Source organism: Ischnura elegans, chromosome 1 (assembly GCF_921293095.1).
Source record: "Ischnura elegans chromosome 1, ioIscEleg1.1, whole genome shotgun sequence".
In the NCBI taxonomy this organism is placed as follows: Eukaryota; Metazoa; Arthropoda; class Insecta; order Odonata; family Coenagrionidae; genus Ischnura; species Ischnura elegans.
The window spans coordinates 138,842,269-138,864,761 of record NC_060246.1 but is presented as its reverse complement, the minus strand read 5'-3'; the positions used below and the strand labels follow the sequence as shown (position 1 = coordinate 138,864,761).

Here is a 22,493-nt window from a genome sequence, read left to right as displayed (position 1 = left end):
GGAAGTGGCTCAAAGTAAGGTTCTAAAAAATTTAGAGCTATGTATTGGTCAATCCTAGACCCTTTGGTCATGACCTTTTGTGGGAAGGGTTTTCAAAAATTCATAAACACATAGCCCGGTGTCATTCCCAAAGGATAGTGCCTAATTTGGGTAGTTCCATGCAAAAGTTTTGTCTATTTGGTCATGCCTTGTAACTGTTAGGCCTCAAATTTTCAAATCGTAAGAACCGTCATGTTGTGTGTTGGTCAATGGCAAGTTTATTGGTGACGTTCAAGTTTCATGGTAATGGTTTTGCGATTCTTGTTATCCATGGAATTTGAAACTTATGATGAAAAACTATTTTAGGGAGACCCAGGCTATCCTGGAGAGCGAGGACGTCCAGGAGAGGCTGGAAATCCTGGTTCCCCGGGTATACCTGGCATCCCAGGGCCACCTGGACCTCCTGGGCCTGGACCTGACGTAAGTTATTAATGTGTAGTTCCCACTGTTAATGCCACCGTCATTTGTATATTGGAACTCAACTTTACCTTCATTCATTAACCATTATATTTTTTCTTGCTGTATTAATGAGCAGTTTTCCAAAAATGAAAGAAATGTTGAAAGGAGTTTTTTTCAAGAAATGTTGACTAGATTTCCTTTGTACTATGCACTTCCCAATGGATAAATTCCCAAAATATTTTTTGAAAAGAAAGGATTTGGCAATCTAAAAGTGAACCAGAAAATTCCTGCAAAATGGAGTGGAATTTGTCCAAAATTATAATAATAATCAGGAATTATGTATCTACGTAATAAAAGTTATTTTTTTATCAGAATTTATGTAATTCACAAATTTTTCTCACTGAAATCTTTGGAATTAATAGATTATAACTTTTTTTCTTTGATCAAACAATCTTTAAGAAATTTATGCACCAAAAATTGCGCAGAGCACAAGAAGTCTAACTAACGTACTTTAAAGCAGCTGATAAAATTTTCTGGTGAAGTTTGGTTGCATTTGAGCAAAAATTCTGAAAATGGAAAATTTAGAAACATGGGCACATTTGAAAACTGAAGAAAATATGTAATGAGTTAATTCCAAATATTTTAAGAATGAATGGAGAAGAAATTTCGAATTTTGTGATTGGGGAAATTTTCTTTTACCTAAGTGTCCAACTGCCCCAGTACTCAATGGTATTTTTATTTATTCCTCAACTTCACCTGGATAATTATGGCTTAGTGGGTACAACCTCTCTTTTTATTTAGCTACATTCATGACTCGTTTTGCAATAGGGAATGATCATAAGTCCTTGCAATCATAGGCAAAGCTTTGAAAATGTCTGGAAAATATTCTGCAAATAGAGTGCCATGCAGGTAGAACTGTTAAATTATTTTTGTAAGATTCTTCTATTTTTAAAGTACATACACTTAGACGTTCCCCTTGCAAAGTCTCCCGAACAATGTAAGGCCTCCACTTCCGTAAGGCTGTGCAAAGTTTTGCAATGCTAAGGGTTGGCATTCTTCTGGAAAATAGAAATTCAGGGAAAGCCTGGAAAGTCATGGAACGTCAGTGTTGGGTATTTCCCTCCCCCCCCCCCTTCGGCGAGTGTCGTCGCCCTCTGGATTTTCCAAGGCCCGGCCAAGTCCCTTTCGGCTCCTTTCTCATGGTCTCCGCCAAGGGGACTCAACTAACTCACACCCTTTTGGAGTGAGGGAGTGCCATTACTGAGGGTCAGTAACCCTGAGACCCTAGCATCCATGCCCTCGCCGACGGTGTGGGTTTCAAGTCAGTGTTTCACAAAGGCCGGGAGCATGTGGACGCGGAGTTTCGGCGTGCGCTTATTCGCGAGTTGCGCACGAAATAAACCTAATTTGATTGAAGGTGTCCTCGCCTTTCATTTCATCATAACCCGGGGCACACGTCCCCGCGCGCACTTCTTCTGTGCCACCTTCGGGCCGGATTGCGCGAATAGTCAGAGATATTCATGAAATGATCTAGAAAAATCATGTTTATTGTTAAAGTCAAACCATAATTTTCCCTATTCCATAAAATTCATTTTTACACCATGGTTGTACAGTGAGTCCTCGTTTAACATCACTTACTGTTCCTGAAAAATGTGACGATAAACAAAATGACGTTAATCGAAACATAATATCCCATAAGAAACAATGTTAAAAGTAAATATCGGCTCCTAGACCTCACAATTCCTACGCAAAAAATTTTTAGCGTATCATATATGGGGCATTTTTTACGATGGGAATGCCAAACTATGGCATAAATACGAGTTCCTGTCTTCATTGACGAAAATAGCAGCAGTGACGTAAATCCTTCTCCATTTTTGTATCTTCCCGCATTTGCTTTTCGGCTTTGCTATGGTGGTCTCCCGGGCGAGCAAGCGTCGCCTGGGCATCACCATTGCTGAAACATTGTCGCAGTTACAGGAACCAAAATTATTGTGAACACGGCGAAAAAAGTGACGACAAAAAATCCGAGTTCTACACGGAAAAATTCCTTGAAATCACTTTTTAGGTTCCTGAAAACCATTATGCCAAGTAAAACCTTGCACACCTACTTAATAATTCATTTTGCTGAAAATTTGCTAAAACCGTAATCGCAATGAACAACAAACACACCGTTTTACACTTCGTTTAGACTGACTGTATTACCGCCTGCAAAACGAACAACCTGCAATGCCTGTCGCTTCGCGTTTTTTCTTGCGTGAAATTTAAAAGATGACATTATCGTGAAGCAAAGGTGCGATAAACTAATGACGATCTCAAAATTTTCATGATGTTATCATGAAATGATGTTAAACAGGGTGACGTAGAATGAGGACTCACTGTATTTGATTTATAGTTATAATTTTCATTAATATAATTGTATATTTATCTCCTATAAGGTGGATGTTTGGTTACGCATTTCAAGTCAAATTGTTTAGTTGAGAGATTTGCTAGTGTAGTCTGGAAGTCGTGGACTTGGAGCTTGATGTATTACTGGCCACCTTGAATACACAGGTGTCACGAGGGTTGCGTCATCGTAGGATAAGCAAAAACTTGTTAGCGAGAGGAGGATAACTTCTGGGGAATGTTTTGGGCAGTATGGAGTTATTATTCCTACATCTTGAAACATCCCATATACAATATTACAGGGAACATGCTCACCTCCAATTCCTTAAAATGTTGTCTCTTGAATCCAATGGGTATCTTTTATATGCCATTAAACATTAATAAAAGTGAATATGTCCCGTTAGCTTAGCTTGAAACTGGAGTTACATCAGGTACAGCCTACAGTCTTACTCTCACCTCATGTCATGCTTATTTTATGTTAGTACTTCGTTAATTCGATATTTAGGGGACCTAAAATTGGGCTTTGAAATATACAGGTTGGAATTGAAATTGCTTTCTGGAATAAATATTCCAATAAATATTCAGAAATTTCTAGAAAATATTGTACTACTGCTTATTTCTTTCTATAGGCACACGATAGAATTCATGTAGGGCTGTTGATAATAAATACATAGTACCATTATCAGGAGTCTGAATGGAAACCTTTGTGAGTGAATAATTCGAATGCAGAGATGTCTGGGCATGCTTTTTGCCAAGTGCAGTGGGGCCTTGGCTTTTACTCTGTATGACTGTCAATTGAGCATTGTTTTATTGAGTTTCCACTGTATCAGGAATGCTAATCATTGTTAGAGCTCCGAGTAGTCTATCTATTCAACATACAATAACTATGTTTTTGTAAATATTTATTTCTGCATCAATTATTTTTCTAGGTTAACAGCTACATCCAACAGCTAGCTCATATTAGCGGTAGTAGTGGTGGTGGTGACAAGGGGCCAACTGGTGGTGGTGGTGGTGGTGGAGGATATCCTGATCCTTTTCAGTACTTACAGGCTCAAGTAGGCCCCGTGGGCCCACGAGGACCTCCAGGTGCTTCATCTATTAATTATAATCAGTTCTAAGTGTTAGAAAATTGCACTTTTGTTTTGGCATCAAGTAAATGGTCCATTCATAGCTTCATGTAAATCATTACTGTAATGATTTCACTTAGCTAAATATTAATATTCATCATTAATGGCTACTTCTGTGATTTATGTGATGAGTAAACGGCAGAGTAGAAGTAGAGCAACTATTGATAGTGAAAAATAAAATCTGTTTTAAAGTAACTCTGAGAAGTAGTCAAATGCTTATTTTTAAAATAATTTTATTTACTCAATAAAAAAAATTGTTGTCAAAAGTAGAATCTCTTTGATGTGGTTCCTCTGTAGAACTTCTCTTATGAGGATGTCTTTTCTGAGGTTCTACTGTAAGATATGATGAAGATTTATGAACTTGTACTTAATAAGCAGCACCAATTTATATAATCAAAATCATTGCTGATGCTTATTGATAGTTACACTATAGGTACTGAATATGTGTGGTTGGTTAATGATTAAATATTTTCTGCTGTAAGCTGCCAGTGTTTTAAATATTTTATATCATGCTTCTTTTCCTATAGATTTAGACACTGATGAAATAAAAATAAGTAACAATTACACTTTTTTGTTGAACTTTGAAGTTTTTGGGCAAAAATTCTGACTGAAGATGCATATTTATCAGTTTGGAGAAAAGTTGCTGGTTATATTGTTTTGGGCTAGTAGCTTTTACTGTATTTTACAAATCACTCTAGGAAATAGTGGAAGAAAAATGCATATTCGTGTCATTCTTGTATCATATTTTTATTTTTACTTCTCTATGTGATGGTTTCTGAAGGTGATGTATTTTAGCTTTATAGCTAATTATTATCGTACGTGCGTAGTGTATGTACCCGCATTGCAAAAATGAACAGAATATCATGGAGTTCGAGTTGAGATCTGCATTTCAGTGACATCAATATTGTATTTGTCATTCTCTTATTAATTTTGAATTGATAATTATCAAATATGGCAATATTGAAATGTGCAATAGTGAGCCATTGGGTGATTCCATTTATGATTTTGGCTGGAGAAGCCATGGTAAAAGGGGAAGGGTTGCTTAAAAGCTGAATTTCTTCAATTTCCCATGAATTTCACATGTTAGCTGCAGTGATAGGAATGAAATGATCTCAATTTCCCTCCATCGGTCTTCTGTTATAATTACACTTGTGTTGTCCTATCTGCTTTATGAATCCAAAGGTAAGATTTTATAGATCCATCATTTTAACCTTTTGTATTTAATAATAATTTTATTATTGTTTTGCTTTGTTGGAATCCCTCCTGTTAAAGTTACATCAATGTGTGTATTCTGTTGGTTTATTATATGATAATCAGAAAAAATTCAAATTTCTAGGGCCTCCTGGACCATCTGGACCTCAGGGATTTCAGGGAGTCAGAGGGGAACCGGGTGACCCTGGCCCACCCGGCCTACCTGGCCCTGTTGGACCCCGTGGAATTGCTGGACTTCCAGGAAAAGATGTTAGTTTCAACATCCTTGAATTTTCTGCTATGTTCTTGATTTTACAAAACAAGTAATTATTTTCAAAGCTGTAGGTGGTTTATTTATGTTTCATAATATCAATTTTGGAGTTCAACCAATTTTAAATCACTGCGTACAGCCAATTTTCCCTTTACCCCATTTCTAATTCCCAAGTATTCGTTCAATTTGGAAGTTTGCTTTATTGATGTGAATGAAAAATCCCTGTAGTTTTCTCACTGATAGCTTGAAATGGCTCAGATATGTTATTTTGTTCAGAATTACAAGAAAGTGATATAGGTCACACAAAACATGGTTAAGGCTGTGGAATCATTGACTGGAGACTGATCTCACCAGTTCATGTAATCATTAAAAGGAACCCTAAAAAAGAACAAATGAAATAGAGATACTGACAATGATACAAAAATATAAGTACATAACACTCATCCACTTATGCCTCATGGCACCATTTTTTCGTAAATAACATACGGAACACATCCAAGTCAATCTTTGAAGGAACATTTTCATTAAAGTTTATTGACTTCCATCCTCCCCTGTTAAGTGTTTTTTTTATTATAAGGTACAGTATTTAAATGGATGGTCTTCATTATGAATTAATATTAAAGGATTGAGGTTCTTCAACAAAGTTTCCTAATCTACTGAAGAAACTTTTTAACTACCTATTGTCTGCCATACCCTCATATAATATATCAGTTGATGAAGTTTCTATCACTCTTTGCTTCACAGTCTTTCAATGTAGCAAAACCGCTGAATTTATCACCTTCTGAATTATTCTCTATTTTGAAAAAGTCTCGTATATCGAGAGAAGGTATCTCAAATATAATGTTGTAAATTATTATCATTTATTTTGACCACCAATTTGTCTTTGACCATTGATTATTCTTCATTTCTTTTGTGGTTTAACAGGGTGAAGCAGGAGAGGATGGTGAAGCTGGACAGCCTGGAACATCTGGGCCGCCTGGTCCTCGTGGACTCCCAGGAATGCCTGGCTTACCTGGCATCAAAGGCCACCGAGGCTTTCCAGGCATAGATGGAGCAAAAGGAGAGCAAGGTCCTGGAGGAGAGAAAGGGTCTCCAGGCCCATCTGGACCAATGGGACCTGTTGGACCCATGGTAAGCGTATTCAAGATGTCTGCTTGTATACATGAAGATACATTATTTATTTACATATAAAATTGGGAGTTATAACTGTGATGATAATTTCTTGTTCCTTCGATATAGTGGGGATCTATTATTTTATATAATCATGATGAATGATAATGCAGTTCAGCTTGATTTCTGGGATTTCATCCAAAGACATTAGGCTACAGTCATATGAAACCTGAAGATTCCTACTGAAGCACTGCTAAAATTTTTAATACAGATGCCTAGGAGCCTCATAAACCAAGCTTCTGTTATGGCATTATGTCATTTCCTTTGAAATTTTTATTTTTTGAAATACCTGTAAAGTCATATTTAAACCTTACAAGGGTTTTCAAAATCTTTATTTTTGGCACAGTATGGGTGGCTTTCACTTCCTATGTCCATCTCATTCTGTCTCTTATTCAATTAATGATGGGTCATTAGGCCAGAAAGGAAACAACATCCTTGATATCAAGGGCAAACTGTGAAAATTTTAATTTATTCATCAGTGCAAGAAGTATGTGATCATTGTTTTAATGTTTCAAATCTGATTGCAGGGGCCATCGGGTCCACGAGGAGAAAGAGGGAGGGAGGGACCTCCAGGGCCTCATGGTCTTCGTGGGATAGATGGAATAGCTGGACCTCCAGGACCACCAGTAAGTACCTATGTTATCTGATGAATAGTCTTCATTTCACATTTAAATTGGGGATGAAAAAGAAATTAATAATTTTTATTCATGCTTTAAGGGTGCAATAGGGAAGCCAGGACCTCCTGGATTTCCAGGAGGACCAGGAAATAAAGGTGACCAAGGAGCAACTGGACCCAAAGGCAGCTCCGGACTTCAAGGTCCAAGAGGTAATGAGGTCCAAGAGGCTCTTGAAGTTCATCTTTTTAAATGGGGAATGAGGGAGGTTATTTAAAAAATAGATTCTTTACAATTTTAGTTTACATGAAAAGAGTGCTTAATTTTGAACGGCATTCCGGCACCTCTCAGGGAAAATTGGGTTATGTGAAGAGATTTTTTATAGTTGGTAAAACATGATTCCTCATGGTAACTTTTATCACAAGATTTAAAAAATCTGATGAGTGAATCTGATGAATCTGAAGGGAGGCAGCTTAAATTTTAAAATCACGTGTGGATTAAATGTTTGGGTATGCGTTCTGTCACCTAAATTTTCATAAATTAAGCACTGCACGAAAATAATTGGGAAAAATGAGTACATAGTTAGTTGCTTCATACTCTCATTTTTTAACTAGAAATTTTCTTTCCAATGGCCCAACTTCATTTCTCCACCTAGTTCACTTTTGTCTCTCCTTAGTGTTTGCACATGCAAATTCTCTGAGGTATTTTGGGGCTTTCGAAGTATTTTCCCCCATTTGAATGCACTATGTTCTTAGTATGCCTTTTCACTCTAATCCAAATCATATTTTGTTAAACAACCTTATGTATGAGATTATCAGTCCATTTTGATGATTTCATTTATAGCATAGAATTCACATTTACAGCAGTGAAATTCCTGTGTATTGCTGCATTGAAAATTCACTGACTTGCTGAATCATGAATCTTTCACATTTTGGGCTAATTTGCAGAACACTATAATAGGTGCTCAATATTGTAATTCTCATGGTAATTTTAATGGCCTTATAGTTATATCGTTCAAATACTGATCTAGTTGATTTTTTGTTGTCCTTTGACACACAATATGAATTTATTCCAGTGTATAAGGTAATATATACTATGGTCCATAATGTTCTGCCTCCAGCCTCACTCTGACAACACCATTGCTTGTTTTGCTCTGGGTGTACTGAAACAGTTACAACTATGTATCCTCCTTTATCAATAGCCATTATTTTTTACTGCCCAAAAAAACTTGGAAAACTGTCTTCAGTGGCTTAAAAATCTAGGGACAGTGGAATGAAAAGATATGACTCGTTCATGCTTTGTATTACATCAAATTTATTGCCATGTATTTCTATCTATAGTTTTTTCTTTCTTCTCATCTCCCATAATAGCTCCTCAGTGATATATTTTTTGGACCTGTGTTCAGGAAGCACTGTCTAGGGTCTATGTGAAACACTGATCTCTTCAAAATCTTTTATATGATCTTATAATTATATTTCGTGGAATTGGTGTCAATAATTATGGGGAATATTTTATGATATGGAAAATATTAGCAAAGTTCACCGCACATATGATACCTATTCACCTAAATACTTTTTAAATTTACATGACATTTGGTATTGACTTGGTTTCCATTCCTTAGGTGAGTCTGGAAGACCAGGACAATCTGGAGAGTCTGGACCCCAAGGACCTCCTGGAAAAGATGGAATTCCTGGAGAGAAGGGTAGTCCTGGAGCTGCTGGAGTTTCCGGACCCCCTGGCTTCCCTGGAGGCAGGGGTCCACCTGGCTTATCTGGTGGCCCTGGGCCATCTGGCCCCAAAGGAAGTCCTGTAAGTACATATAAATTGTCATTTATTGTTTATTATCTTACTACTTCATGCCTAAAAATGGTTCAAATTTACCACAGCGTAACTGTTAAAGTAATAAATTATAATAGGTAAAGAGGGATGTGAAAAAGAAGAAATACGTAGGTGTGAAAAGATTAGCTGACAGGGGATTGAGTGGAGAGTTGCATTAAATAAATTGTAAAATTGCTGACTAGTAATGATGATGATAGTAATTGTTCGATTGCATCTCATATTATTGTATAATATATGGTTGTGTTTAATGTACAATTTCTCTGATAAAAATGTACAATTTACTTATAGCCTAACTCTGAACTTGCCTCCAGTTGATATTTTTCTGAGATACATAAACTATTGGAGATATACCAAAAATGCAAAATCCATAATTTCTTGGACAAGAATGTGTAAACTAAATCTACTCATGAAAATATATTCATGTACACTTGGGATGTATTAATTGTTTTAAAGATTATATTCTTTTGTAAATTCCAAGGAATGAGAGTGATATGGCTTTTGATTGATATCTGTGCAGGGTCTTCCGGGAGAACGTGGGTTCAAGGGAGAGGCAGGGACCAAGGGAGAGGCTGGTGCAATAGGCCCTCGGGGTCTTCCTGGAACAGCCGGAGCTGCAGGCAAGCGGGGCAAAAGAGGGGTTAGGGGCCCCACTGGTCCCGCTGGGCCTGCTGGTGAGAGGGGTGCTCCAGGTGGACGAGGGCTCCCAGGTCCTGATGGAGCAGCAGGACCCAAAGGTATCAGATTTTTTTCTCATCATTAGTTATCTTTTTAATGTTGGAGGACTGATCTGTCGGCCTCCTAGTTACATGAAAAATTAGCCATAGACCAATATTCTGCACCCAATTTTTAATGCATTGCCATAAAATTATGATTCATAACTACCCATTTCTCAATTGTTTCCCTCAGTCACTATCAATTACCATGCAATCAATCACATGATCATTGTTTCATAATTGGATTTACATCTTTGATCATAGATTCCTATTAGTATGTGGAGTAATTTTTCATCAAAATGCAGCTAATCATTTTCAAGAGCAAAGGTGTATAAAAGCATATTTTTAATTAAATGCTAGTACAAAATTTTTGATGTTACAAAATTGTGAATTTTTGTTCCATTCTGAATACAGGATGTATTAAAAACATAGTGATGTACTACAGTGAGATGAGTTTGTACAGGGTACTAGCTATCAATGTCTTCCCAATGAGCATGCAGAGTAGTGGCCATCATTGAATACCTTGTGTTTTTCAAAAATGAATGCAAAAAAATTCAACCCAAAGGTAATTGAAAAGAGAGATGGCCTTGTCTTAATCGTATTCAATTATCAGTCAGAACTCAATTTGGCACATTTCAAAATTAGTTAGCACCTCGAAAAGAAATAAATGTTATTGATCTCTGAAAGTCAGCATTGAAAAACGTAGAAAGTGACGAATGAATGATTTCTCAGGCCAGGCAGGAGATCGAGGTCCAGCAGGTCCACAGGGCACCAAGGGTGCCTCAGGAGATCCAGGAAGGCCAGGGCCACCCGGTCTTCAGGGACTGCGAGGTCAACAAGGAAGACCAGGTTCGCCAGGAAAGAGTGGTAACCCTGGTGAGAGGGGCCAGCCAGGGGCTGATGGGAAGCCAGGAGAGCAGGGACCACCAGGTATTCAAGGGCTTCCAGGACCAATTGGACTTCAAGGAGAAAAGGGCTTTCCGGTGAGTGGTCATTGCAATTTGGATGTGTAATTTGGAATCTTTCGTAATGATCCATCTTACCTGAATCCTATTCAATTATCAATCTCCGTATTTAAAGACACATTTTAATATAATAAATAAATGGGTTTTTATTTCCAAATCATTTACTAATCATATTTATGAAATGCATCCTAGGGACTATTTCAAACAGATTACAGTTCATGGGGAATGAATTAATGGAGGCATTGATTTGTAAACAGTTTATCTAAGATTTCTTGTATGAGCTTTTTTTTCCCAAGGGATATTGAAATGAATTTCATACCTAATCTTCTATTTTATGTACACAATCTGTTATTACTGGCACTAATTTGTGAATGTCTGCTTCCATGAATGTTAAGTGTCATGATAATTAAATTCTAAGTTCGTGAATTATGCATCTCATTTTGAAACCATAAAAAAATAAGTAAAAACTTAAAAAATTTCCTCTGTAAATACTAATTAATGTATATTGATTCATTATAAATTCTCCTGCTGTCATGACATAATTTGTTTTTGCTCAGGGTGAATCTGGCAAAGATGGTGAACAAGGTCCCCAAGGTGTACCGGGTCCAAGAGGAGATCATGGCAAGGAGGGCGCAGTTGGTCCTCAGGGTGCTGCTGGACCACCGGGCTCGAATGGGGAGAGGGGGCCTCCTGGGCAGCCGGGTCCCAGAGGTTTTCAGGTTTGTGAAATTGGTGTTGGAGTGTGTGATTTTTATTGTTACTGCATTCATATGATTTTTATTGATATCATGTTAGTCGCCTATTTGGATCATCGCCTTCTTTTATTTGAAAGTACAGTTGACAATTGCTATTGCTTTGTATGTTTATGTTACGTATGTATCGAAGTGTAACTTTGTTCTTTTGCATCTTATATAAAATCTGTAACAAAGAAAAATATTTTTCTTTTTTTTTTACTGCTTCGTGAGAAATTAGTTGAAAGGTTACAATTAAGTATTGCAACAATTTGAATGAATGCAATGGAAACTCATTCAATGTGTATTGAACAAAATATTGCCTATGAATATATGTATTTTCTCTTGAATAAAATGAATTAATAGAGAGAAGAAAAGATAAAAAAATATGATTGGAAGTGTCGAACATTTTCTATGATTTAAGAAAGGAGTTATAAATTTACTTTTTTTGAGCAGAAAGATGTTTTTGAATCCACTATTCTTTAACCAAATGAACTCCTTTATCTTATCATTCATTTGACTTGATATATATTCAGATTATCTGTGGGAGGCATTTATAATGCAATGACCTGAGTAGTTCACATTACCTGTTAAATGGATTACATATTATCTATGTAGGTGGTCATTATTCTTTGTTTTCTTATGTTTGTCTGGTGTCTGTTCAAAAGGGTCTTCCTGGTGCACCAGGAAATCCTGGATCTCCTGGAAAGGATGGTGAAGTTGGCCTTCCGGGTCCAGCTGGGTTGGTGGGGCAAACAGGGCCACGTGGTGAGAGGGGATTCCCTGGTGAGAGAGGGCCCATTGGAGTCCCTGGCCCACCAGGACAGAGGGGTGAAACTGGAAACTCTGGTTCTGACGGACTTCCTGTGAGTTTCTTCTGTCAATTTATACAAGCAATACCTTGGTGAAGATCATTTGAGTAAAAAGCACGAAAGATAATTGATAATCTTTAATTAATTGATACATTTGTGCCATCAAAATAAATTGGCATTTTGTTATGCTCTTTTCCACCTATGTAGCTGAAAAATTTGGTATACATATGATTTTTGATTTTATCTCTTCAGGGCCCGGCTGGAGTGAAAGGAGACAAAGGTCATTCTGGTCCATCTGGTTTGGTGGTAAGTTTATTTACTTTTTATATTTTTCAATGCCATGATATGCCTTTTTATTTATCATTTATATACTAGTTTCAGGATAATAATAGTTTTCAAGCATAGTGTATGGTAGTCAGTCACATTGAAAGAGATATAATCACTGGAACAAATTGTAGAATTAAGCATTATTTTGCAAATAAAAAAATTTTTAAGTGAAATATTTTTTAATAATTAATTTTTCATGTAGCAAATTGTCAGATGTGAATCAAACGTAAAATGTGTGCTTCATAAAAATGTTTAACTCGAAGAGAAGAGTAGGTAGAATGAAAATTAAAACTACTGCTTAAATGTGGGGATATGCTTTCCCTTGTATTTTTTCATTTTATTCCCAGTAGTTACGATTTTACTTTGCTGTTTAGGTTATTGTAATTGCTGGAACATAGAAATTCTAAAAATCTTTCTCTGAGGAAATGTCTCTTAGCACACACATTTAACACTAGGAGTTTAATGCTATTTCGAGAGCTCTTGGCCTTTAAAGTTTGTTATAATTTTTTTTTATTCGTCTCCAATTTTAAGGGTCTTCCTGGAATTCGAGGGCAACCTGGTCCTGCTGGAGAGAAGGGAGAACGTGGGTCATCTGGATCAACCGGTCCTGAGGGACCACCAGGTCAGTGATTTGGATAGCTATTGTCATTCAGTCTAATACAGTCAAAACCCCTTCATAACAAACCTCCATATAACGTGTGTTCTCCCTACAACGAAAAAAAGGTAGTATCCGATTTTCCTCCGATAAGAACAATGCATTTTAATTCTCTGCAGAATGAACCACTTTGCTGTGAAAAAAATTTGTTGAGCAAAAGAATTTTTTTGTTCAGTCTATTTTCTGTCTCTTCAGAAGGAAATGATGAAGTACATATGTAGATGCAGTGGAGTCTCTGTATCAGTGATGTGATTTGCAATAGTTGAGAGTAGTAATGCTAGCAGAAGAGTTCTGTAGAAGCTTGCGTCATTTAAGGGCGTACTTCATTTTAATGTCATTGCAAAGGGCAGAATTTTTTCTCTAAAAATGGTATACATTCATGCAAATAATTATCCAAATTGTTGAGTTTCTGTTCATCAACAAGAGTATTCACATGAAATATCATCAAGAGTTGATTCTGCATTCTTCCGCTAATGACCCTCTCCAGTGAATTTTTCATGCTAGAAAATCTTCTGAGTAGTATGCAATGAGAATTCCAAAGTCTTTGCTTTAAATAAATATTAGATTGACTCACTTGATTACTTATTGATTCTTAGAGAGTTAATTTGGACTCAATAGATGCAGCTTATTTAAAATCCTTGACTACTATGTTTTTAAAAATATTGTAGGCTGGTGTAAAAGTAAGTGAATGAAATATTTGTACACTGGTATTTTTATTTTTGGTTATTAGATCAGTCTGTTAAACGATATACAAGGTTTACACTATATTTGTATTGTATTTATGTAGGAAGGGCTGGAGAAAGAGGACCTCAGGGTCCAGTAGGTGCTCAGGGTCCACCTGGAGAGCCAGCTGAGAGGGGAGATCCTGGTCCTCCTGGTCAACCTGGGGAGGCAGGAGCTTCGGGAAGCCCTGGAGAGAGAGGATTAACTGGACCTCCTGGAATACAAGTATGTAAACTGGAGCAAGTGTACAATCAAGTTGATGTATGAAGAGAAATATTTTATGTAGAGATGGGTCGAATAGCAGATTTCTCGAATTCGAATATTGAATTCGAATATTAAATCATTGCTCGAATATTCGAATACCTCGAATTTCGAATACCTCGCATACTAAACGATGAATGCTGGAATCTTTGACTCGGTTGCATATGCAGAAGGCAACACAAGATTTTGGGGAGTAATTTTGATTTCCTTCAAAGGATTCGAACAGGAATTTAGCTGATTAATGGAATATTTTAATTTTATGGAAACAATTGGGCATATAATTAATTCAACTAACATCGCTTTACCCCCACTACTGCTGCCAAGTGCTAGCTGACAATCTGAGGCATTTTTCAAAATACAAACTCTTGTCCACCGGATTTTCTTCAATTATTTTCAGTCCATCTTTGTGAGTTCTCACGAGATAAGAAGATGAATTGGAATTGCTATCAGGGAGAAACCAAATATCCTGAGAAAATATCCCTTCGTCTGGGACTGTAACAATAAAGATTTATAGCACCACTCATAAATTGTAACTTGATATATGTTTTCGGAAAAAAATACCGCATCAACTTCCGAGAAGCTCAGTTACGAGGATATCGAGTTTCGCCAGAATGCTAAGTGTCTGTCGTATTTTGGCATTTATTTCTTTGCGTAAAATGCTTAAATAAACTCAGAAATACGTTGTGTTTGGTCTTATTCTTTTTGAAATTACGCGCACATTACTAATATTTCAATTCAAGAAAGGTGTAACATCAATTGACGAAAGTTATTCTAAGACACCTTTTGTGCTAATAGATGACTCATGCAGCGGTTGACCTCCACAGAAATGGGGAACTTCGAAGCTGGTAGAAAAAAAGGTCATTGGGGGAGAAAAGTGAGGGCCCGAAACACGTTTCTATTGTTCTCGTGTAACTTGGTATTTTTTCGAAGCTAAGGTCTTCGTAATATGATCCCTGCGCGAGCTGTGACCTTTTTTTTATTTCGAAGAAGAGGAAAGCCTCAGAGCTAGTGCTGAATGGAGGGGGATACCAGACCTTGGGAAATGCGCTAATGTAAGTATCCCATGCGGCAGTTGACCTCCAGAAATGGGGAACTTCGAAGCAGGTAACCAGAAAAAGGTCAGTGGGTGAGAAAAGGGGGGAGGGCGTGAAACACGTTTTCATTGTTCTCGTAACTCGATATTTTTTTCGAAGCTAAGGTCTTCGTAATACGATCCTTGCGCGAGCGAGGACCTTTTTGTTTGATTTCGGAGAAGAGGAAAGCGTCAGAGTGGGTGAGGCGAGTGCTGAATGGAGGGGGATAGCAGATCGTGGGAAATGCGCCAATGTTACTATCCCACGGCACTCAGTTTCTCCCTATGGTAGTTTCATCTCCTGGAAAAGATTCAAACTAAGTGCCTGTGCTTATTAGCCATAAATGACACATGATAAACACTTCGTCTCATTTATACGAAACCTGCGCGAGCTGGGGGCTTTTGTTTGATTTCGAAGAGGAGGAAAGCGTCGGAGGAGGGGCCGAGGGCTGATGGATGGAGGGGAAGCGGATTTTGGGAATTGTGCTACGTAGTTACTATCCCACGGCACTGAGGTTTTCCTGGTGGGGGAAACCGGGGATTTTCGGATTTTTTCACCCGGATCAATTTAGGTTCCCTACGTCGAACTCTTTCCACTGCTCTAACCCGCGCATTTGATGTAGTTCGTCAACTTGCCTAAAACGGCGCTGCATGCACTAAAAGACTAGAGTTCTCAACATTTTTCCGAGTCAACTACCAACGACGTGCGTGCGACAGTGTACGACGCGAAATTCAAAGTATTCGAGGCGGTACTTTTCGCATAACTATTCGAGACCTCGAATATCGAATACTTCCTAGTATTCGAGGTATTCGAGTATTCGCGGATACTATTCGCACATCTCTAATTTTATGAGATTTCTATGGGAGGACCATTAGTAGCATTCGTATGACATGTTGAGAACTGTTGAACCTCAAATTTATGAGTCCTTTAAAGGAAATAACTTCTTATTTATTGACACGTGTGTCGTGCTTTTTTCTAATAGAATTAACAAAACTCGGGCACCATTCTTGCATGCACTAGGATCTATTCGACCAGCAATTACTTACACATACATGCCCACATTCTCAGCCAACAACAATTGGATGTTCGGTTCTACTTTTCCATTGTAAAACTAAGTTCCCAGCCAGCACAAACAATGGGCAACTTAAATTGGGCAACAAACCATAGGTAATGGATTTTTTTTCTTGGTTGCCCGAAACTACCTTATTTGCAACCAACACATTAGAAAACCTCAGATTATTTACTGGCTTGTCTACCAATTCTGTGGAGCTTAATACATAAATACTTTTATTCTTTTTTTTAGGGATTTCCAGGCCTCCCTGGAGCAGCTGGATTTCCTGGTGCCAAAGGAGAGAGGGGGTTGACTGGAAGCAAAGGAGAGCAAGGAAGTCCAGGACAATCAGGTTAGTCTGGTCTAAAAATTTTTAATATGATTAAAGGACATAATTGAAACAGCATGTTACTCACTTAGTGATTCAACCCAAAGGTTGGTTTGGTCAGGTTGGGTTGGAGCTCATGCCAGACTAAGCCACAGGTGTATGAATATCACACAATAAGGGTTAGGAGTAGAGTTGTGCGAGAGTCTCGTCTCGACGGTTGAGACGAGAAATTCATTTCTCGGCATTGTCGGGACGAGACTCTCGGCGCGGCGAGAGTCTCGCCTGGGTCGAGAGTGTTGATGAGAGTCGAGAAGTCTCGCCCCTTCGAGATTTCTCGACATCCGTCGAGACTCCCGAGCAAGGCGAGAAATTCCGATGAATACCGCAATCAGTCGTTAATAGAGATTACTGGGGTATCCCTTACTACTTTTATGGATTTATTCACACTATAAAAATATTTTATTTAATTGTAAATTTAATCATATTTTATTACTTAATCAACCAAAATTGACTGGTAACCATGAACCTTAGTTACCATAAATAAACATTTCAAAAAGATATATAAAATTCTATTGAATTCTATAGAAAAAATAAAACTGTGCTTAAATTGTCAATGTCGATCTTATGTTATAACTAATTTTAGTTTTGGAAATATTTAATATAAAATTTGAATCATGGAGTGTAGGTTTTTAAATTGAAATGAAAATTGTGCCAACGTTTCCGTTTATTTACAATCCATTATCAGGGCTTGTAATGAAATCGAGCAAATAATTTTGATACACAGGCATGTTAAAGAGTTACATCAATGTTAAATATTATAGTAATATAATAGAAAAGAAACATTCACTTGATCATTAAAAAAAAGAATAGATCATCGTTTATTTCTATAGAATTTTATATATTTTTTGAAATGTTTATTTATGGTAACTAAGGTTCATGGTTACCAGTCAATTTTGCTTGATTAAATAATAAAATATGCTTAAATTGTCAATGTCGATCTCATATTACAACTATTTTTAGTTTTGGGGATATATATGATGTCTTAAAATAATCTTTTTGCTAAATTATTTTCAATGTCTAAAATAGAAATAGTGTTATTTTTTCGAGGAAGCGGGAGTCTCGACGGGTGTCGAGAAATCTCGAAGGGGCGAGACTTCTCGACTCTCGTCAAGACTCTCGACCCAGGCGAGACTCTCGGCGCGGCGAGAGTCTCGTCCCGACAATGCCGAGAAATGAAATTCTCGTCTCGACCGTCGAGACTCTTGGGTGGTCGAGAGTCTCGCACAGCCCTAGTTAGGAGGCCAATTTCTTTCCTTGCGTCACCTCTCATTTTGGGAATTTTGTATGGGGTGCCTGAAGAATTTGAACCTGGGACCCTCAAATCAGCAGCCCAATGCTCTACCCACTAGGCAACCATGCTGCCCAAAAAAGTGTTTTTACATTTAATTTAATGATGGGAAAAATATGGTAACAATAGGTATCTGTAACATTTGATATTTAGACACTACATATTATTTAATGTTGTTGGGATGTTATTGATGAAAAAAGATAAGGGAATGGTTGGGAAGGTCTGTAACGTCACACAATTTTTCTCCAAAAACACCTTTATTTCTCCAAATTAGTTTTGTTTGTCTCTTTCCTTCAATCAACTTTCCCTCTTCCTTTTCTTCCCAACCACCTCCCTATCCTTTTTCATCAACAACTCTCTGACAACATTTAATAACAGTATTTAAATATCGAACGTAACAAATTTTTACTACTCAATTTTTTTCATGTTGTGCAAGTTGATCATTGAGGAAAAAATTTATTCTCATGTTAACAACTTATGTGCTTTCAAGTCTCTATGTCACTGAAAGCACAAGGCTTGCTGTGAATATCATTAGCAATTATGGAAGTGAAGCATTGACAATAAAGTAATTTCCCTTAAATGAATGAAGTGTTAAAGTTTTGGTTTTTAGATTAACGAAACAAAGGTTTTAAGGTTTCGGTTGGTATTTGTTGGATTTGTATAGAAAAAGGGATGTGTATTTTAGAACAAAGTCTGATCAAAGTTACGAATATATCCCCCGATTTTCTTCTAGCGTGATAATATGGATGCAAAAATGGTTGTGGAGAAGTTATTTGAACTAGTTGCTGCTATGTTTTACATTGCATTTTGAATTTGCATTGCTATGAACATAAGGATACATAGTAAGGGTATAAGTGTGCGCATAATTAATGTATTTTTGTCCTTGGTGATTTTTAGGAAGCCCTGGTGATACGGGACCTCCAGGATTGACTGGACTCACTGGTTCTAAAGGAGCTCGGGGTGAACCAGGACCACGAGGAGATAGTGGACTAATGGGACCAGTTGGAAGGCCTGGTGAATCTGGGCCACCTGTAAGTCTTAGTGTTCCAGTTTGATTGTAATTTTCTTAGCATGGTGCTAGTCCCTTAACCCTTAGTTACATGCGAAGCAGGGATTTTGCAGCATTTTTCAAAAATTTGAAATAGTGCGTTTACAGCATATAGATCACTGGTGGCACACTTTTGTATTCTATTTCTGTACTTTTCCCTCTACCAAGAACATATGTTTGCGTCAATGTGACGAGCAACTATTGTGTTAGAATCTCACAAAGTAATTTTGGGTGATTTGCCGCTAGATGGCATTCACACAATACTATAGAACTTCTGATAATATATCACTACCGTGGAACCATGGAAGTATAATTTTTTTCCAATGCTATATTATGTAATGAGAAACTCACACCACATGTTGTGATTCAAAAATTTGATCTAAAGGAAAACGGTCCTCTCAGGTGTACTCGAGAATCAGAGATTGCATCATTACTTCTCGTGCGGCAATAATATCTTTATATGGAATTTTATACATTCTCTCTATAAAGAAAAGTTGCAAGGAAGATGCTAGAAGAGCTTGTTATACAGATGGAACAGGCCTGATGATTTGCAGAACTGCGTTTGGGATAGCGGATTCCCCTTCCTCCTGCAGGCAGTTCAGTTTGATGATTCAGAACCAGGACAGTCAGGAATGCCAACGATAAAGTAGCCTTTATCAGGGAAATTTATTTTGAGCTTACAACAAATTTTAAGAAGAGAAACTCCTTATCAGAGCATGCAATCATGAATGCAATGCTGCAGCCTTTCCGAGGACGATCCGGCTTTGCTAAATACCTACCAAGTAAGCCTGCTTAGTACGGCATCAAGCTGTATGCTATGTGTGATGCAAAAACTTTTTATACGTACGATTTTGAAATTTATTGTGGCAAACAACCAAGTGGACGATTTGAAATTTCAAACAATGCAATGGATGTAATGATCAAGGGATTGGTGGAGCCCATCAAAAATTCGAATGGCAATACAACAAAAAAATTACCATTCAAGTCTTGATTTAGCCGTGTATTTGCTAGAAAATGGTCTAACTTACTTAGGTACCGTGAAAAAAAACCTAATATCCCCAGAGATATCATTTCTACCCTGCAAATTTTGATAGGCTGGAACTTCATTTATTGGTTTCCAGGATTCCTGCTCTAAACGAAACAAATGTGTAATTCTGCTTTCTACGTTGCACTGCAAAGAGGACATCGATCCAGAAACTGCCTGAAATGATCCTGGACTATAACTCAACCAAGGGAGGTGTAGACTCTGTGGACCAGAAGTGTGTAAATTACTCTCCTTCAATACGAACATGAAGGTGGCCGCTATCACAATTTCTGTTTTTTTTTTTAAAGTGGCTACTCTTAGCGACTGTGCTTTTTTCCTTCGGGGTAATTTGCCATTGATAAAATTTTCATCTATCCAAATAAATACCCAATGTAGTATGCATGAATATTAAAAATTGTTTAAATAAAAGGTAAGGTATTTATGTAGGAATTATTAAGTGAAAAAATGATTTGGCATTAATATTATCTTTCATTGATAGGGTCTTCCTGGATCTCAAGGACCTCAGGGACCGTCTGGTTTTCCTGGCATAAAAGGGTCTCCGGGTGACTCTGGACGGCCAGGAGCGCCCGGTCCCCCTGGACAGCCTGGTGCCCCTGGGCCGGAAGGATCCAAAGGTGATGCTGGCTCAATGGGACCCTCTGGACCATCAGGACAGCCAGGACCTCAAGGGCCAGCAGGTGATCGTGGTCTTCCTGGACTCCCTGGTCCATCTGGACCTTCTGGACTCAGAGGCATTCGTGGAGCTCAGGTATTCATATAGCAAAACTGGTTCCCAATTACATATATATTTCTTTTGCTGGAATTTGTTTAGTTAGAAATAACCTTTCAGTTGCTGTGGTTAATCGCGTGTCTTACACTCTGTATGGGAAAATTTGCCAATGAGGCAGAGCCTCAAGGGTGCCAAGGGTGACAAAGATCCTTATAATACTCTCCTGATCGGTTACCCAAGGGCCCGTGGGGAAGACAACTTCCATTATGGGATGGATTAGTGGAATATCAGATAATTTTGTAGAATTATTTCATTGGCCATAACAAAAAAATATTAAAAGTTTGTTCATAACTTTGTATAATTTGATACCTGGCATCAAAGAAATCGGTTGATATTTACCCACAGTAGTTGAAACACTTCTATTTTTGCATTCAGTCTCCAGATCACTTTGAGAGGATAATGGAAAGACAGGCTGGTACCTTAAGGGATGGGAATGTGATCGCTAACTAGCAAGGGAGGGACTAGTTTGGGTAAGAAGGGAGAGTTGCCAACTGTCCCATTAATGAAGGAAATAGTTAGGGCCTTAACGATAAAAAGGGCCCAATAGAGCTAGTTAGAAGTGGGGGTAGAACATCCTAGTACATATTTCCTACAGTCATCATAATCCTCATATGTGTACGTTTCCCTCAGCCGAATGGTTGATGGTGAGTATAATAATTCAAATGAAATTTTTGGGTAAACTTGTCATTGTTTTATAGGGTGAAACTGGACCTCCAGGCAAGCCTGGATCAGAGGGTCCTCCAGGCCCTTCTGGAATGGTAGGACCTCCTGGTCAACCTGGTCATGTTGGTGAGCCTGGACCAGAAGGACCATCGGGAAAATCAGGTCCACCAGGAATTTCTGGCCGTCCTGGTGACAAGGGCCCGATTGGAACACCAGGGCCATTAGGACCTCCTGGAACACCTGGACCCCCTGTAAGGAAATTTATTTAAGACTATGTATTCTTATTCCTGATAATAGTCTTTGATTAACAGTGTTTGTGTAATTGCATGTATTTGAACAGATTTAAACTGTGTAAACGAAAAATACCATGTATGTAATGAATGCAAACAAATACTTTGGAACAGGCATGGATGGTGGAATTTCTATCAACTTAGAAATTATATGCAATGAAATTCATGGGACCCAAAAAGTGGCAAATTCCTTATTTCAAAGCGTAACTCTTTTCATCAAATTTTATATGATTTCATATCTCTTAATTTAACTTTCAGTGAGGTCAATACAATTCATTAACTTTGAATGTATTCATCTTTTCAAATTGAAAATGATGATTAAAGAATCATTAAGAATTCAGTTGTCCATGATGAAAATGTTCCTTCAATGTGCAAAGTGGTTTCTGCCCAGTCTTTAGCTAATTATACGTGAAAAAATGTGTCTGAAGTAAACTTGTCAATTGGCTGTTGTATTTGTAGAAGACGTCAAATGTGCAAAATTGTTTGTAGCTGGCAACAGTGGCCGTGCGTATACAGTAAAACTTTGATTTTACGCAGTTGGAGGGACCGAAAAGGGCACTGTGTAAAATCAAGAGTTGGTATTGAGGTGAAGTATATTTTCCAGGATAACTCTTGCTCATTACAGTGGAACTTGGTTAGTACGTTCCTCCTTAGTACGT

The 22,493-nt window shown here is 37.7% G+C and overlaps 1 protein-coding gene across 2 annotated transcripts in view; it reads left to right on the top strand.

The window, feature by feature from the left end:
* Window positions 1-22,493, top strand: part of LOC124170902 (collagen alpha-1(I) chain-like) — an 84,420-nt gene that overhangs the window by 38,647 nt on the left and 23,280 nt on the right. For both annotated transcript variants that reach the window (XM_046549952.1, XM_046549958.1), the window contains 18 exons: window positions 346-459; window positions 3,750-3,906; window positions 5,284-5,408; window positions 6,334-6,540; window positions 7,107-7,205; window positions 7,297-7,405; window positions 8,815-9,002; window positions 9,550-9,766; window positions 10,478-10,728; window positions 11,268-11,429; window positions 12,110-12,307; window positions 12,506-12,559; window positions 13,112-13,202; window positions 14,023-14,183; window positions 16,596-16,695; window positions 18,917-19,050; window positions 20,591-20,860; window positions 21,580-21,795. In XM_046549952.1, coding sequence (XP_046405908.1) covers window positions 346-459; window positions 3,750-3,906; window positions 5,284-5,408; window positions 6,334-6,540; window positions 7,107-7,205; window positions 7,297-7,405; window positions 8,815-9,002; window positions 9,550-9,766; window positions 10,478-10,728; window positions 11,268-11,429; window positions 12,110-12,307; window positions 12,506-12,559; window positions 13,112-13,202; window positions 14,023-14,183; window positions 16,596-16,695; window positions 18,917-19,050; window positions 20,591-20,860; window positions 21,580-21,795 — 2,853 coding nt within the window. The remainder of the gene's footprint in view (window positions 1-345; window positions 460-3,749; window positions 3,907-5,283; window positions 5,409-6,333; window positions 6,541-7,106; window positions 7,206-7,296; window positions 7,406-8,814; window positions 9,003-9,549; window positions 9,767-10,477; window positions 10,729-11,267; window positions 11,430-12,109; window positions 12,308-12,505; window positions 12,560-13,111; window positions 13,203-14,022; window positions 14,184-16,595; window positions 16,696-18,916; window positions 19,051-20,590; window positions 20,861-21,579; window positions 21,796-22,493) is intronic.